The sequence below is a fragment of the Mesoplodon densirostris genome, chromosome 20, assembly GCF_025265405.1.
Source record: "Mesoplodon densirostris isolate mMesDen1 chromosome 20, mMesDen1 primary haplotype, whole genome shotgun sequence".
Taxonomy (NCBI): domain Eukaryota; kingdom Metazoa; phylum Chordata; class Mammalia; order Artiodactyla; family Ziphiidae; genus Mesoplodon; species Mesoplodon densirostris.
In genome coordinates this window covers 20,284,110-20,302,070 of record NC_082680.1, presented here as the reverse complement: position 1 = coordinate 20,302,070, position 17,961 = coordinate 20,284,110, and the positions used below count along the sequence as shown (strand labels likewise).

Genomic DNA, 17,961 nt, shown 5'->3' with positions numbered 1-17,961 from the left:
GCAAGGGAATAAAAAGAATCACAAGTACAGTAAGAAAACAAGAGTGAGTTTCTTTATAACATGGGTGTAGGGAAAATTTTTCTAAATGTGACAAAGAATCCAAGAACAATAAGGAAAATGATTTATAAATTTGCTCTATGAAATTAAAAATCAAAGTTTTGCATGGCAAACAGCATAAGCAAATAAAAAGACAAACTGGGAAAATCATGTAGAACTTATGTCACAGAAAAATAAATAATATTTTCATATTAAAGTGCTTTTTAAAAATTGAGAAGAATAAAACAAGAATCTTATGGAAAATGGGTAAAATAAGTGAATAGACAGTACACATAAAAAGAAATGTAGGGGGCTTCCCTGGTGGCGCAGTGGTTGAGAGTCCGCCTGCTGATGCAGGGGACACGGGTTCGTGCCCCCGTCCGGGAAGATCCCACATGCTGTGGAGTGGCTGGGCCCGTGAGCCATGGCCGCTGAGCCTGTGCGTCCGGAGCCTGTGCCCCGCAAGGGGAGAGGCCACAACAGTGAGAGGCCCGCGTAACGCAAAAAAAAAAAAAAAAAAAAATGTAGGGGCTTCCCTGATGGTGCAGTGGTTGATAGTCCCGCCTGCTGATGCAGCGTACACGGGTTCATGCCCCGGTCCGGGAAGATCCCACATACTGCGGAGCAGCTAGGCCCATGAGCCATGGCCGCTGAGCCTGCGCGTCCGGAGCCTGTGCCTCCGCAACGGGAGAGGCCACAACAGTGAGAGGCAAAAAAAAAAAAAGAAATGTAGATGTCCCTTATACACATGAAATGGTGTTTAATCTTACTTAAAATAAGAGGAATTCAATTTAAAATTACACCGAGATACCATTTCTCTTCCATAAGCATCACAAAAATTTATAAATTTGAGCACATCTCCTGTTGTCTAGGCTCTTGGAAAGAGCTCCTCTCAACGCGTTTGCTGGCGGGAATGCAAAATGTACACCCCCTATAGGGAGGAATTTGGAAATACTTGGAAAAGCTACATATACCTTTATCCTTTGATCCAGTAATCTCGGTCCTAGGAATCTTGTTTGAGATACACCTCCAAAAATATGAAGAAAAATTTGATTTCTCATAATCACAACAAGCCCATCAAAATGTGGGAACGACTGTGGGAAAAAACATTCTCACAATGGAATACCATGCAGTCATAGAGAGATGTCTATAGGTTGATGTGAAGTGATATCCAGAATATATTTTTAAGAGAAGAAACAAAAAAGATGTGAAGCAACATGTAGAATATGCTGAACATGTAGATATACATATATAATTTTTTTGGTAAGAAAGGGGATTCAGATATATATTGATTTATATTTTCAAAAAGAAACTTGTAAGGATAAATCAAAAACTTTAAAATAATGATGTTCTATAAAAAAATAAAGTAAAAAATAAAATAAAATAATGATGTTCTATAGGGAATATAACTATAAATAGAGAAGAAAGTTCTGCCTGCTCCATTTTTTTCTTTTTAGTTTTTTAAATTGTGTAAGAGACATGAGAACAGTATCAGCCAAATGCAGTGAGTGGACCTTGTTTGGATTCTGATTCAAACACTGCAACTCACAAAACGGATTTTCGAGACAACCAGAAAGACCTGAATACAGAATAATTATTAGGTGATATTAAGGAATTATTATTATGTTTTAGATGTGGTAATCATAATAATATGGTTATGTTTTTTTTTTTTGCGGTATGCGGGCCTCTCACTGTTGTGGCCTCCCCCGTTGCGGAGCACAGGCTCCGGACGCGCAGGCTCCGGACGCGCAGGCTCAGCGGCCATGGCTCACGGGCCCAGCCGCTCCGCGGCATATGGGATCCTCCCAGACCGGGGCACAAACCCATATCCCCTGCATCGGCAGGCGGACTCTCAACCACTTGCGCCACCAGGGAGGCCCTGGTTATGTTTTTAAAAAGGCCTTACCTACTAGAGATATAAACTGAAGTATTATGGACAAAATAATATTGTATATTGTATTTTTAAATACTGCAGGAGGGAGGGGGTAAAAAGTGAGGAGGGGGATAGATATCTCAAAAGCCTTAACGTTAAACATACATTTTTGACCTATCAATTATAATTTCTAGAATTTATCCTAAATATATAGTTATGAATGTGTATAGAGATTTAGCTAGAGAAATGCTTATTCCAATAATTTTTAGGAGCAAAAACCTAGAAATGCCTTGTGTTAAAATAATTTTATTAGTTAAATAAATCAAATAAAGCAATACCACCTTTAAAATTATGTTGGAAAAGAATTTTTATAAATTGAATGGAAAAGTGTTCATGTTATTGCTAATGAAGAAAAGAGTTCATAAAACCATAATCCAATATAATCTAGGTTTTATTAAGAAAAAATTATTCAAGGAAAAATGTTAAAATGTTTTGTAAGTGTTTATAGTGACTATCTTCAGGAGGTCAGAATTCAGGTAACTTTTACTTAAAATCAATATTTGTAGCTTATCTTTATCTTTTAAACTATCTATAATAATAAACATATGTTATCTTTGCAAAACAATAGCTATTAAAGTAAAACACAGCTCTTCATAAGGCAATTCATCAATTTTAGAAATATAACAAAACTGAAGACACAGGAAAAAAAGAATGTGAAGACTGAGATATTTGTCTGGTATAACATTTTTCAAATATGAAGAACAGCCACTGCACAGTAAATGGAAATCGTTTTTTATCATGAATGATGTAAGATTCCTTACTCCACAAAGATTGCTTCTCACAGTGAGATTTCTGATACATTCAACTTAGACCCTTAGGAGAGGAAATAATTTTTCATTTTGCTTGTTCACAGAACCAAGCACAGTGCTGTGTAGTTTATGTAGAGGGCCGGTTATTTTTAAAGGATCTGTCAAGTTAATTTCCCTAATTCATAAACTAGATTCCCTCTTGGTACTCTATCCACCACAACGGCTTTGGGAAAGGGTACAGACCAAATGCCACCTTGGCAAGGAGGCCACTGTGATCCCTCAGAGGAGAAGTGCTTGCCTGGCAGGAAGAAGCTGAAAGTTTGCCTTTCTCCCTCCAAGGAAAGAGAAATGAGAGAGCGGCGGGGGGTGGGGGGGGAATCTGATAGGAAGGCTAATATGTTTTGACCTCCTGTCTCTGGGGTTAAGCCCCGTAGCTGCAAAGCATATTTGATTGTTGAGGAAAAGCTGGAAGGAGAGCTTTTGCCCTGCTCCCCATTAAAAACGATGGAGAGAAGAGACCGTGACAGCAGGACAATAAAAATAGTGCCGTGGCTGCTTAGGCCTGATTTGTCTCTTTCCCTCCTATGACTTTCCGCATCCACCCAGGCAACTTTCAGCCACAATGTGGTTTCTAAAGGACCCCAGCATTCCAGTCAGCCCCTAAGAGATGTCAAGATGCTTGAGATTTCTGGAGGAGAGGCTGGCCACAGGAAGTCGCCTGAGTGATGACCAGGTTGCAAGGGTTCTAGGCTATGCTGTGTGTACCAGACCCCATTCCCCTTTTCCTCTATCACGTCTCAGCAGGCCTTTGAAAGAAACGTACCTGTGGGTGTCAAGATACAGGCAAGAGAGCCAGGAGAGGGTTTGACAAGTTCCAGTAGCCTAGGATTGTGTCAGGATCCTGGAAGGAACCAGGCTAACTGTGCCTTGGTGGAAAACAACACACATCCAGGGACCACCTGCACCATGCCGTGGAGACCAACAAAAAGATTTGCACAAAGTTAAGGCCCCCTACACCAACTGCCCCCAAATAATAAAGTTTTCCTTTCTACAAAGCACTGTCTCGGGAAGGAGGAGAGGGAAGGAAGGAATAGCTCTGTTAGAAAGTCATATTAAGTCATATGACTGAAGATTTGACAAAATGAGACTGACTAACATGGGAATACCTGGATATCCTTAATTATCAGGTTAATGGTTTTCCATAGCTACTAAAATGAGTGAGAACTTGTAAAGAAGATTACATTAATAACAGAAAATTAAAATGCAGCATGTTCTTGGCACATTTGGATGCTGATTGGATAATTCTTTTTTATAATTTTTTTTTAGTTTTAGTTTAGTTTTAGATAATTTCAGTTTTGCAAAACACTATTCTGAACTTCATAGGTATTTGCTAAATAAAGAAGCGATTATGGGCTTCCCTGGTGGCGCAGTGGTTGAGAGTCTGCCTGCCGATGCAAGGGACACGGGTTCGTGCCCCTGTCTGGGAAGATCCCACATACCGCGGAGCGGCTGGGCCCGTGAGCCATGGCCGCTGAGCCTGCGCGTCCGGAGCCTGTGCTCCGCAAGGGGAGAAGCCACAACAGTGAGAGGCCCACATACCGCAAAAAAAAAAAAAAGAAGCGATTATATAACAAAGTTATTGAAATACTGAAATATTTCTATGAATTTTCTGGGACAGCTATAAATGTTTCCTGTTAATTCCTCGATCTTTCTTTTCCTGATAAAAACAAAAAAATGTTTAAAATGACATACTACTTTTTTTTTTTCCCTGCAAAGCTTGATAAAATCTTTCAGTATAGTGAGTAGGAGTGACTTGTATCCATTGGGATAGTAAAAAGATTTTAGATAAGATGGAAAGTTGAAATTCCCTACTCCCTTTTCCCCTTTATATATTCCTGGTTTTTGTTTTTTTCTCTCACTTGAAACATCTAAAGTAAAAAAATTAGTTTAAGACCACACACTTGTTCACAATTCTCTTAAGGATTTCTAAGTAATATGGAATATATATATGTATATATATATATATATTTTTTGCCAGTACTGCTTAAGGAATGTTCTGAGATTTTCTTTTCACATATATATCACTGACAATTCTCATATACAAGGAAGAGAATAGGCAAATATTATTTATATTTCACATATAGAAAACTGACAACAAGAGTGTGGATTTTAAGTAGTGTCACCTTTAAGCTTTATTCTGTGATAGAGTTGAAAAGTAAAGAGAATAGGTTTATACAAAGAGTAATAGTTTCTGTGTTTAAAATCAAACCGACTTCTGTCTTCATGAGTCATTTTTGATAATGATTAGTACTGTTGAGCTATTTTACTTCCTTAGATAATACACATATTAGAATGTTGAAGAGTTTACTGGGTCCAGCTGGTTATTACAAAGAAATTGGTTAATTTAGCAAATTTACTTGCTTCTAGGATAAAGTTATTTTTATAAAATCGAGGTATTTATAACAGTATATTTTAAAAAATTTAAAAGACAGATTACTCCAGATATTTAGCATATTAATAGATATGAATATACTTTAAAGCACAGCTTCCTTGCTCAATGTTTTGGGGAAAATGTGTGCTATAGTGAATTGTGTGTAAATATGAATGTGTAAATATTTCAGGGAATGAGGGATACTTTTAAACAAAAATGAAAATCTTTAACCTTGAACTGGAAATTAATTGGAATTAACCACAAATTACCTATTACCTCTTTTTAAAGATTAATATTATAGAATAAAATATGATTTGGGTGGAATAAATGAAGTTGGAATCTCTTCAATATGAAGCTGGCTCATATTTGAGAAATGCTTTTCGAACATTTAGGACTTTGGACTCTTTGCCAAAGTGAGCACTTTGGGAATAACATTAAATATATCTGGCTAGACTCGAATAACACCCCCCCACCGCTACTACCACCCCCCCCAACACACACACAGAAGGAAATGAGCAAGGAAACCCATTGTCTTGAAATTATCTCAGATATTTACTAAGAGCTAGACTCAGATATTTATTAAGATCTAGAAAAAGTCAACCTTCAGAGTTAACATTTTATAATTTCTGAGAATAGTTAATAAAACTCTACCATATTTTTAAAAAGTCTGTTGTAAAAGGATGTATTATGAGTAGCAGCCTAATTTGGGGGGTTCAGGAAGAGGAAAAGACTAAAGTTCCTTGAGCTTGTAGTACTTATTCCACAAGATCCAGGCGCGGACCTGTGTAAGGTAATACTTACTTCTGTTTCCATAACCATTCAACACATTTACTCAGCAGAGATTTATCGAGCACCTTCTATGTATCAGGTACCTGCTGACTGCTGGATAACACTGACAGGATTTCTGCTTTCACCGGGTTTTTAATCTGGGGGCGATGTGGAAGGCATTCTCAAATATGCATAAAACACAGTTGCAAACCCGGAAAGAAAGGCTGTGCTGTAAAGTGTTTGGGGGCAGGGATGGGGCAGGGGTGGGTATGAAGCACTTCCTGAAAAAATGGGACTTGAAAGAGGAGCAGTAATTAACCTTACGAAGAGGGAAGAGGAGTGTTGAAGTGCCATTCAGAGAGGCACTGCCTGAACAAAGACCTGAGGAACTGTGACTGGGAAAACTGCAAAGTGTTCCAAAATGCTACAGCACAAAAAGCTGTGCAAGATGAGGCTGGAGAAATAATACGTAGGAGCCGTGCCATTCAGGAGTCTTACCGGGTGGTTTCAGAATTTCGAATTTTATCCTAAGACGCGGTTTACGATTAGATGATCTCTTGGCTGTCTGATGGGCAGATACGTTTTGTTTGTGTTTTTTGGCCAGCCGGATGTTTTTTTGTTTGGGTTTTTTTTTTTTTTTTTTTTTGAAGGCGAGGCGTGCATTCTCAGATTAGTCAGAGGCCGCCTTTTCCTGTTGCCCTCACACACATGTACAATTTTTTGACCCCTGGGGAAGGGGAGTTTGCAACTTTTTCTGGAGGATTATTAGATTTTGTACTAAAATAGCACTAAAGAGAAGACTCCGGAGAGCGAACGGAGAGGGCGGCGCCGACAACCCAACAGGAACAATGCAGGCAGAGTCTGCTCTGGGGAGGGCGGGGAAGGGAGGAGCGAGGCGCCTCAGCGACCTACTGCGCATGACCGCCCCTGGTTGCCAAGGCAGCGGGAAGGCGTTGCCCGGAAGCGTTTCCTTACGGAATGGTCAGCTCCAAAACCCATACCCCAGGGGCTCAGGACTGACTAGTTCGTGAGGCAATCTTGACCACCGCAAAGCAGATGAGGAGCAGAGCCTGACGCAATGTGATGGGCATCCGCCTAGAAGCCCGAGGATTCAGAGAAGCAGGGGAAATTGACACAGACAGACATCGGGACTATGGCAGACTTTTCTAAGGAGACCTTTGAGTCCTTTACTGATGAGGTACAGAGTTCCAGTTCATTCAGTTCCTCTGGAGGACTGCAGCCCTGGTCCTATGCCTCTGGGAGTAAATCCGAGAGTGGAACGCCGACTCCACGCTCGCAATATGGAGACAACCAATCTGAGTTTTCACGCTTCAAAAATAATGAAAAGAAGTTGAGCAGAAAATGGATCAACAACCTCAAGGGCAAGGAAATGAACTCTGGCCAGTACCAACCAGACACTAAACTTGAAACAGAAATCACTCAGGCATCCCTTGAAGAATTGAATGCCCTGCAGTCTTTCTGCACCGTTAAGATAAACCTAATCCATCATAGTGCGAACTCTAAGGGGAAAAAGAGCAGCAGACATAAAAAGCTGCAGCTTGGATCGGGTGCAGAGGCTCCAGAGGTAGATCCCTTAAACTGTACTGTCCCCGATGAGCTTTTGAACAGAATCTATTTTAAAAACATGAGGACAACACCCAAAGAGGTGGTAACAGCTAAGCAACATATTTCTTCTCGGTGTCCCAACTGTAACAGGAAAAGAGCAGAACTGGCCCAGTCTGCCTTCCTGAAACGGAAGAAGACTTTACTGGAGTCACTTCTACTCCAAGAGAAAATAGATGAACATCTTCATATGAAAGACTTTCTTACCCTTATTGGAGAAGCACATCAGAGCCTTCCCAGGCTTTCCGATGACCCCAGAATAATCTGGGAAAGACTGAAGGAGAAAAGTCAAACTGATTACTCTGGTTTTGAAAGGTCAGATATAAAGCAGGAGATGTAGCAGAATGGAAATAGTGCTTGTCATCACCTTTTTGTCCGCCAATTTTCAAACCTCTTACTCTTAACTAAACAAGGGATGGTGTTTATTAATGATAATGTGTAATGTGGATAAATGTTTTGTTGTGTATTTGAATAATTGTCATCATTTCTGTAATATCGCGAGACCCTGAGCCAACAGTCAGCTCGCAGTGGTCCTAGCGGCAGAGAGTGTGGTGAGAGGTGAGAGGCGGTTGCAGGGCCTGCGACAGGCTGAGGGCCGGGTCCCGCAGAGCCCCAGAGCCCTCACCGCAGCCGCCCGCTAGCCAGGCCCAGACCTTGAAGCAGCGAAGCAGCAGCGAACCCCTCCCCCACCCCCGCGTCTGCAACCTAATGGCGGCGGGCGGTCTCCCTGGGTCGCAGTCCGTGGAGGCCTCAGCAACTGGAGTATATGGACACTGCCGTTGAGGTAACAGCTTCAACCCGCTTCAGTCTCTCCATTCAAGTTTCAAAAGTTGGTGCAGCTTAGATCAGTTGTCTCCCCCTAGGAGGTGGCCAGAGGCCAGGGTTAAGTTTCACGGATATTGCACGTCATTAGTTCAGGTCCGCCTCTGTGGTTGGGCTCTTCTCAAAGAAGGGCAATTTCTGTGAGCTGGGGATTCACCTGATGGGCATTTGCTACAACACGTATTCCTGTCGATTGTATACAAATGCTTCTCTCCAGGTTAAATGAAAAGCCTGAGGGCTGGCTGGGTCCTGGCCGCCTGGCTCCCTCATTGATGATGGCTGGGCAGCGTCTGGGCACCTGGCCCTGAGGGCGCTGCCAGCTGAGTTCTGCCCCCTCACCCAGGCCTGGGCGCTGGCGGGAGGACCCAGACTGGGTGCTGGATGAAAGCTCCTGGGCAGGGTAACTGGCCCGCGCAGGGACCCCCTCCTGTAAGCCAGGGTCTGGACCTTGGAGGGTGAAAGTTGAGTCTTGGGACCTTGCCCTTTCTTGTCAGAACAGAGAATAACGTTTGTTTCGATGGAGGTTTATAAGAAATCTGTGACCTGGCCTCAAGAACAAAGGATCTAACACCAAGAAGTTTGTAACAACTAACCATGCCCCTCCCTATAAAAGGGCTATAAAAGGGCTTTGCTGAAAGCTTTCCAGGCGTCCAGGGTTTTTAAGGCATGAGCCACCAGTCTCCTTGCATGGCCCTGCAATAAACCTTTCTCTGCTCCAAACTCCGACGTTTTGGTATTGTTTGGCCGCAGTGTGTGCTGGGTACTCGGACTTGCGTTCGATAATATTTCTACAGGTACCCTGGAAACTTAAGAGTTTACTGTGCTTCCTTCACAGATTTGGGGACTAAAGACTTTCCACCCAGTATTTTTTCAGATTCTAGAGGGCAACATTTTATAGTTGGAATAGTTACAAAGTTTTTATAACAATCCAGGAGAGAGATGCTGGCAATTTGGACTAGGGTTTCGACAGTACAGATAGAAATAGAGATCTAAGAAATACTTAGGAGGTAATAAATGACATTCTTTGGTGAAGAAATGGATATGGGGGTTTAATAAAAGGTAAATGTTAAGAATGTTACTAAGTTTCTGACTTGTGCATTTGGATGAATGATAATTCATTAAGATAGGAGCATTGGAAGAGGATGATGTTTGATTAAGAGGGTGATTATTTGGACATGGTTAGTTTGAGGAATATTTGAGACATTCATACTGAGAGGTTGAGAAACATTTGGTTATTTGTGCTTGCGATCTGGAGGAAAGGTCCTGAGGGGGTGGGGATCACTGGCATATATGTCATAGATGTGGTGAGCTCTTCTAGAAGAAAGGAGAATGACAGGAGAAGAAGGGCTATGACCAACTCCTGAGAACTTCTACCCACCAATTAATGGCTGAGTAGAGGAAAATAAGACAGCAAAGGAGGTTGAGAAGAAGTCATCATAGAAGGATAAAGGAAACCAGGAAAGAGTCGTGTCAGAGAGACCAAAGAAAGAGAACATTTCAAGAAGGATGGGTTGTCTAAGCATGCCAATGCAACAGAGGTCGCAGGAGATGATTTAGTCATGTGTTGGCTTCTTTGACTTAACAACAGCAACTTCATTCATAAAAATTGGGCTGGCTGACAGTAGATTGTGGAATAAATGTAAGCTAAGGAAATGAGGAATATGGGTATAGACTTCGTGAAGTTTAGCTATGGAGGGAAAGCAGGAGAGGTAATTTTTCTATATGTCTAACACTTAAGCTATCACAGTCAAAAATTTGTAAAAATCAGCAAAAAAAATAGCCTTTGTATCAGCAAAAAATAACCTTTGTATCATGTCAGTATTACTCTTTGCCTTTAGACCTTCATTTATGTATTAAGATACTCTTTTTTTCCCATAAAATTTAGTGTATTTTCTCTTAGTCATTCCTAAATAAAATGGGAAATAAAATCATTACCATTTCCACAGTAACTTTTTATTGAAATTCACGTTACATCTTGCTTTATCTTTGCCATCTTAATATATTCACATTTCTCATAATCAAAATGCTGAATAATTTCCCCATTAAGGGTCATAGTTCACCCTTAAGTCAACTAAGTCTTCCAGTCCATGCACAAGAGATTTTTAGAATTTGTTTAGGTCTTCTTTAATTTTGAAAAAAATGTTTCATAGTCTTCAGCATACAAGTTGTGTGCCTCTTTTATTGAATTTATTCCTAAGTATTTTACTCCATTGTTTGCTATTGTAAGTGAATTTTTTCCAATCCAGTTTCTTTTTGGATGTTCATTGCTAGTGCATAGAAATACAACTGATTTTTGCCTGTTGATTTTGTATCCTGAAACTGCTGCTGAATTCATTGATTTGCACTAACAGTTTTAAAAAATGGATTCTGTAGGATTTTATAGCTAGAAGATTATGTCATTTGCAAACAGAGATAATTTTACTTCTTGCTTTTGATTTGGATACTGTTTTTTTCTTCTTGCCTAATAGCCCTGGCTCTAACTTCCAGTACTATAATGAATAGAAGTGGTGACGTGGGCATTTTGTCTTGTTCCTGATTTTAGGGGAAGAGCTTTCAGACTTTCACCATTGAGTATGTTAGTTGTGGGTTTTCCATAAATGGTCTTTTTCATTTTGAGGAAGTTCCCTTCTATTCTTAGTTTATTGAATGTTCTTATTTCATTAAAGGGTGTTTCATCAGTTGAGATGATCATGTGGTTTGATGTACTCTTTAACCCAGTCTAAAGCCTCACCTTCTTTGGACTCAGCCCATAACCATGAAACATTGACTAATCAGAATTAAAGGCTGTAGTCTGTATGCTAAGTCACAAATATAAATTCATATTATAACACTTGTGTCTTAATAATCTTTTCTTTCTTACTTGATTGTGAGCAACTGGAGGATAGAGTTGATACCATCTTACATGATATCCACGGGGGTTAGCACAATGCCTGGCACAGGATGGTGCTCAACAAGTTTCACGGATGAAAGAATAAGTATGCATACAAATAATGACATTTAATATGTCTTTTGCATCAAAAGAAGAAAATAATCTTCTAGCATACGTTTTTCTGTCAATGATTTGCCTTTGTGTAGCTGTTTTCTGTAATTTTTCTCTCTCCATGGCTTGGATTCCCTTTTTTTTTCATGTATATACATACTTTTTCTCAGTGACAAATTAGTGGAAAACTTTTTGATAAGATAGCTTTCCCTATGCAGCCAATTAATACAGTATTCATTTAAAAGAATTAATATAAAAATATCTTTCTGGAATTCATATTTTCAGATAGAAAAAACATTTATGTAAATTGTTAATTTTAAAGATAATTCATGACTTTTTGCAATTTTGAAAAGAGGTACAAGTTCTTGATGCTCGAACTTGAAAATAGTGTTTATTGTCTCTGAACAAATTCAAAAAGAATGAATATCCTTTCTCCAGACTCTTTATAGCTGCACCCAAGAGATTCTAGTATAGCTGGAAAGCAAAGTCCATCATATCAGATGCTAAGAAACCATTATTTCCCCAATGTACTAAAAATGTATCTGGCAAAAAAAAAAAATTTTATCTGGCAACCTGGTACAGGATTATACAAATATGCAATTTATATAACTATAATATATAAATTATATAAATACACATCTATTTAGTTTATGTTTTTTATCTAGATTTTTTATCAAAAAAATTTCTGCACTAAGAAACAAATCTATGCATTTAACGAGTGTTAGAAAAATGAAATCCTTGGAACAGAACTAAGTGATGTGTCAGGCTGAGAGAAAGAAAATTCAGTCCTGAACATCTGAGTCATTCAGATTCCAATCTCAGAACTGTTTAGGAATGTTTGGGACACCCAGCTCTGAATACCTCCAATTTTAAACATGTTAGTTTATTTCATGATGAAGCCTAATATAGTAACTTAGTTTTTTCTGTAGCAACATAGCTAAACAGGCTGCAAAGAAATAAGAATTGTGGCTCTACATGAGTGTGGGCTCTCCCCCAATTTTTTCTGGACTTGACAAATGAAAAGTACATACACAAATAGTTAACTGTGAAACATAAAAAGAAAAGATAGCTGAATTCTCAGTTGATAATACCCTTTGCAGTAGAGAATTTCAAAATTTTCCAATTTTCAGTAGACTCAAATTACAGTGGAAATTGCAAAATTCTATCAGGGTGGCTCAAATAATTCTAAAGCCTAGTTTTGATGAGCCCACTGTTGAGGTATTAACAGAGGTTTAGGAGAAAGTATGTTGTGGTCATTCCACCCAAAATTTGCTTTGGATGTCAAGATTGATGACCCCACACAAAGCCTGAGAAGGTATGAAAAAGTCTGTTACTCATGTAATGAGAGCTTCTAGGGGGCACAGGGCAAGCTCCCAAGCTGATCTAAAAATGGCTAGAAAGAGAGGAAAGAGGACTGGTTTGCCTTTTATTATGATTAGGGAGGGGGGCTGAGGTAAGGATTCCCATCTGTGGGCTGGGCTTACATGGTGTGAACTTCCTGCCAGTACCAGAGGGACACCTGGGCTTTCTTATTCAGCTAGTCCAAAGGTGGAGCAGGAGGATGGGCCTTGGAAGTTTCTGACTGTCAAACATCAAAAATGGAATCAGACTCTTTATTACAGGTCATCCCTGATGTTTGATGATAAAAATGTCACATTTCATTTAATTAAATGTTATCTTGCTTGAGTATGCCATAAGGGAGCTCTGTGAGGCTTGTAGCCTGAGACTGACAAGGATGGGGAAAGTTCCACTGAACACCTTGTTCAAGAGCCCAGCATTGGATATTTTTAGAAGTGAAATGGTCACCCTTAACAACATCTGGAACGCCAAAGTAGATAAAGTGAGGCCAGTATTGTGGCTTTAATATGACACATTGATTTATATTTTGGGTATCTGTGAGGAAAGAGACTCTCAGAGTTATTTTCCCCAAGGATGGAAGCCTTGGATAAGTAATTGTTGTGGTTACCATTGGTGGAACCAGGTGGCTAGACCATTGGCAATGGCCTGAGAGTCTGTAAACACGCACCAATGGAGCCAGTTATTGGCCAGGGTAAGATGACTGCCTGAGGTTCAGTTAGTTTCGAAGGTGCTTGGATCCCATCCTTTATCAAGGATGTCTGGATTAAGGAATGAAAAGCAGCAGATCTCCAGAAAGCTCCATGATGTGCAGTTTTGATGCTGTCCATAAAGTGTACAAACTCCCATTGCTGTTCACTCATTTGATCCCAAGGGGCTCCCCAAATAGCCAAGGGTTCCAGAGAGGAGTGCCCTCTTCTGCCACCTAGTCAACTGGCAAGGGACTGAAGACAGAAGAGGCCACCCTTTCCTGCTGGTGGGATACACCAGAGGACCCAGACTTAGCTCTATCCTGTAGGTAACACTTCTGCTTAGCAAGGAGGCCCTGATGGCTGATCTGAGCTTATAGAAGGCTGCCTCCCTGATCCATGGAAAGGTATGGAGCTGCACAGGCTCAGGGCCTGTGAGAATCTCTGTTTCCAGGGCACTCAGTATGCAGTCCCCAGTGGCCGTGCGGCTGAGGAGAGCAGTTTCTCACACCAGAAATCCCTGGGCAACTTTTTTTTTGGAAGATTTATTTATTTTTTTTAACATCTTTATTGGAGTATAATTGTTTTACAATGATGTGTTAGTTTCTCCTGTATAAGAAAGTGAATCAGCTATACGTATACATACATCCCCATATCCCCTCCCTCTTGCGTCTCCCTCCCACCCTCCCTATCCCACCCCTCTAGGTGGGCACAAAGGACTGAGCTGATCTCCCTGTGCTATGTGGCTGCTACCTACTAACTATCTATTTTACGTTTGGTCGTGTATATATGTCCATGCTACTCTCTCACTTCGTCCCAGCTTACCCTTTCCCCACCCTGTGTCCTCAAGTCCATTTTCTATGTCTGCATCTTTATTCCTGTCCTGCCCCTAGGTTCTTCAGACCTTTTTTTTTTAATTCCGTATATATGTGTTAGTATACAGTAATTGTTTCTCTCTTTCTTACTTACTTCACTCTGTATGACAGACTCTATGTCCATCCACGTCACTACAAATAACTCAATTTCGTTTCTTTTTATGGCTGAGTAATATTCCATTGTATATATGTGCCACATCTTCTTTATCCATTCATCTGTTGATGGACACTTAGGTTGCTTCCATGTCCTGGCTATTGTAAATAGAGCTGCAGTGAACACTGTGGTACGTGACTATTTTTGAGTTATGGTTTTCTCAGGGTGTATGCCCAGTAGTGAGATGGCTGAGTTGTATGATAGTTCTATTTTTAGTTTTTTAAGGAACATCCATACTGTTCTCCATAGTGGCTGTATCAATTTACATTCCCACCAACAGTGCAAGAGGGTTCCCTTTTCTCCACACCCTCTCCAGCATTTATTGTTTGTAGATTTTTTGATGATGGCCATTCTGACCAGTGTGAGGTGATACCTCATTGTAGTTTTGATTTGCATTTCTCTAATGATTAGTGATGTTGAGCATCCTTTCATGTGTTTGTTGGCAATCTGTACATCTTCTTTGGAGAAATGTCTGTTTAGGTCTTCTGCCCATTTTTGGATTGGGTTGTTTGTTTTTTTGATATTGAGCTGCATGAGCTGCTTGTAAATTTTGGAGATTAATACTTTGTCAGTTGCTTCATTTGCAAATATTTTCTCCCATTCTGAGGGTTGTCTTTTCTTCTTCTTTATGGTTTCCTTTGCTGTGCAAAAGCTTTGAAGTTTCATTAGGTTCCATTTGTTTATTTTTGTTTTTATTTCCATTTCTCTAGGAGGTGGGTCAAAAAGGATCTTGCTGTGATTTATGTCATAGAGTGTTCTGCCTATGTTTTCCTCTAAGAGTTTGATAATGTCTGGCCTTACATTTAGGTCTTTAATCCATTTTGAGCTAATTTTTGTATACAGTGTTAGGGAGTGTTCTAATTTCATTCTTTTACATGTAGCTGTACAGTTTTCCCAGCACCACTTATTGAAGAGGCTGTCTTTTCTCCACTGTATATTCTTGCCTCCTTTATCAAAGATAAGGTGACCATATGTATATGGGTTTATCTCTGGGCTTTCTATCCTGTTCCATTGATCTATATTTCTGTTTTTGTGCCAGTACCATACTGTCTTGATTACTGTAGCTTTGTAGTATAGTCTGAAGTCTGGGAGCCTGATTCCTCCAGCTCCATTTTTCTTTTTCAAGATTGCTTTGGCTATTCAGGGTCTTTTGTGTTTCCATACAACTTGTGAAATTTTTTGTTCTAGTTCTGTGAAAAATGCCAGTGGTAGTTTGATAGGGATTGCATTGAATCTGTAGATTGCTTTGGGTAGTATAGTCATTTTCACAATGTTGATTCTTCCAATCCAACAACATGGTATATCTCTCCACCTGTTTGTATCATCTTTCATTTCTTTCATCCGTGTTTTATACTTTTCTGCATACAGGTCTTTTGTCTCCTTAGGTAAGTTTATTCCTAGGTATTTTATTCTTTTTGTTGCAGTGATAAATGAGAGTGTTTCCTTAATTTCTCTTTCAGATTTTTCATCATTAGTGTATAGGAATGCAAGAGATTTCTGTGCTGCTGTGTTGGAAGGTTTTTAATCACAGTTTACATTTCAGTGCTTGTGACTGGTCTGTTTATATTTTCTGTTTCCTCCTGGTTCAGTCTCGAAGGTTGTTCTTTTCTAAGAATTTGTCCATTTCTTCCAGATTATCCATTTTATTGGCGTATAGTTGCTTGTAGTAATCTCTTATGATCCTGTGTATTTCTGCAGTGTCATTTGTTACTTCTCCTTTTTCTTTTCTAATTCTATTGATTTGAGTCTTCTCCCTTTTTTTTCTTGATGAGTCTGGCTAATGGTTTATCAATTTAGTTTATCTTCTCAAAGAACCAGCTTTCAGTTTTATTGATCTTTGCTATTTTTTTCTTCATTTTCTTTTCATTTACTTCTGATCTGATCTTTATGATTTCTTTCTTTCTACCACCTTTGGGGTTTTTTTGTTTTTCTTTCTCTAATTGCTTTGCGTGCAAGGTTAGGTTTTTTATTTGAGATGTTTCCTGTTTCTTGAGGTAGGTCTGTATAGCTATAAACTTCCCTCTTAGAACTGCTTTTGCTGCCTCCCATAGGTTTTGGGTTGTCGTGTTTTCATTGTCATTTGTTTCTAGATATATTTTGATTTCCTCTTTGATTTCTTCAGTGACCTCTTGGTTATTTAATAGTGTATTGTTTAGCCTCCATGTGTTTGTATGTTTTACAGATTTTTTCCTGTAATTGATATTTAGTCTCATAGCGTTGTGGTCAGAAAAGATACTTGATATGATTTCAATTTCGTTAAATTTACCAAGGCTTGATTTGTGACCCAGGATATGATCTATCCTGGAGAATGTTCCATGAGCACTTGAGAAGAAAGTGTAATCTGCTGTTTTTGGATGGAATGTCCTATAAACATCAATTAAATCCATCTTGTTTAATGTATCATTTAAAGCTTGTGTTTCCTTATTTATTTTCACTTTAGATGATCTGTCCATTGGTGAAAGTGGGTGTTAAAGTCCCCTACTATGATTGTGTTACTGTCCATTTCCCCTTTTATGGCTGTTAACATTTGCCTTATGTATTTAGGTGCTCCTATGTTGGGTGCATAAATACTTACAATTATTATATCTTCTTCTTGGATTGATCGGTTGATCATTATGTAGTGTCCGTCTTTGTCTCTTGTAAAAGTCTTTATTTTAAAGTCTATTTTGTCTGATATGAGAATTGCTACTCCAGTTTTCTTTTGATTTCCATTTGCATGGACTATCTTTTTACCTCCCCTCACTTTCAGTCTGTATGTGTCCCTAGGTCTGAAGTGGGTCTCTTGTAGACAGCATGTATACAGGTTTTGCTTTTGTATCCATTCAGCCAGTCTGTGTCTTTTGGTGGGAGCTTTTAATTCATTTACATGTAAGGTAATTATTGATATGTATGTTCCTATTACCATTTTCTTAATTGTTTTGGGTTTGTTATTGTAAGTCCTTTCCTTTTCTTGTGTTTCCTGCCTAGAGAAGTTCCTTTAGCATTTGTTGTAGAGCTGGTGTGCTCGTGCTGATTTCTCTTAGCTTTTGCTTGTCTGTAAAGGTTTTAATTTCTCTGTCGAATCTGAATGAGATCCTTGCTGGGTAGAGTAATATTGGTTGTAGGTTTTTCCCTTTCATCACTTTAAATATGTCCTGCCACTCCTTTCTGGCTGCAGAGTTTCTGCTGAAAGATCAGCTGTTAACCTTATGGGGATTCCCTTGTATGTTAATTGTTGCTTTTCCCTTGCTGCTTTTAATATTTTTTCTTTGTATTTAATTTTTGATTGTTTGATTAATATGTGTCTTGGTGTGTTTCTCCTTGGAATTATCCTATATGAACTTCTGAATTATCTGAATTATCCTCTCTGAACTTCCTGGATGTGATTGACTATTTCCTTTCCCATATTAGGGAAGTTTCCGACTATACAAATATTTTCTTAGTCCCTTTTTTTTCTCTTCTTCTTCTGGGACCCCTATAATTCAAATGTTGTTGCGTTTTTATGTTGTCACAGAGGTCTCTGAGACTGTCCTCAATTCTTTTCATTCTTTTTTCTTTATTCTGCT

The 17,961-nt window shown here is 39.3% G+C and overlaps 1 protein-coding gene across 1 annotated transcript; it reads left to right on the top strand.

Moving 5' to 3' along the window:
* Nucleotides 1-6,231: 6,231 nt before the first annotated feature.
* On the top strand, nucleotides 6,232-8,015 carry C20H8orf48 (chromosome 20 C8orf48 homolog). The gene is given in 1 exon segment (XM_060085932.1): nucleotides 6,232-8,015. A coding segment is annotated over 1 exon segment (912 nt). The 5' UTR covers nucleotides 6,232-7,070; the 3' UTR covers nucleotides 7,983-8,015.
* The last annotated feature ends 9,946 nt before the right edge of the window (nucleotides 8,016-17,961 follow it).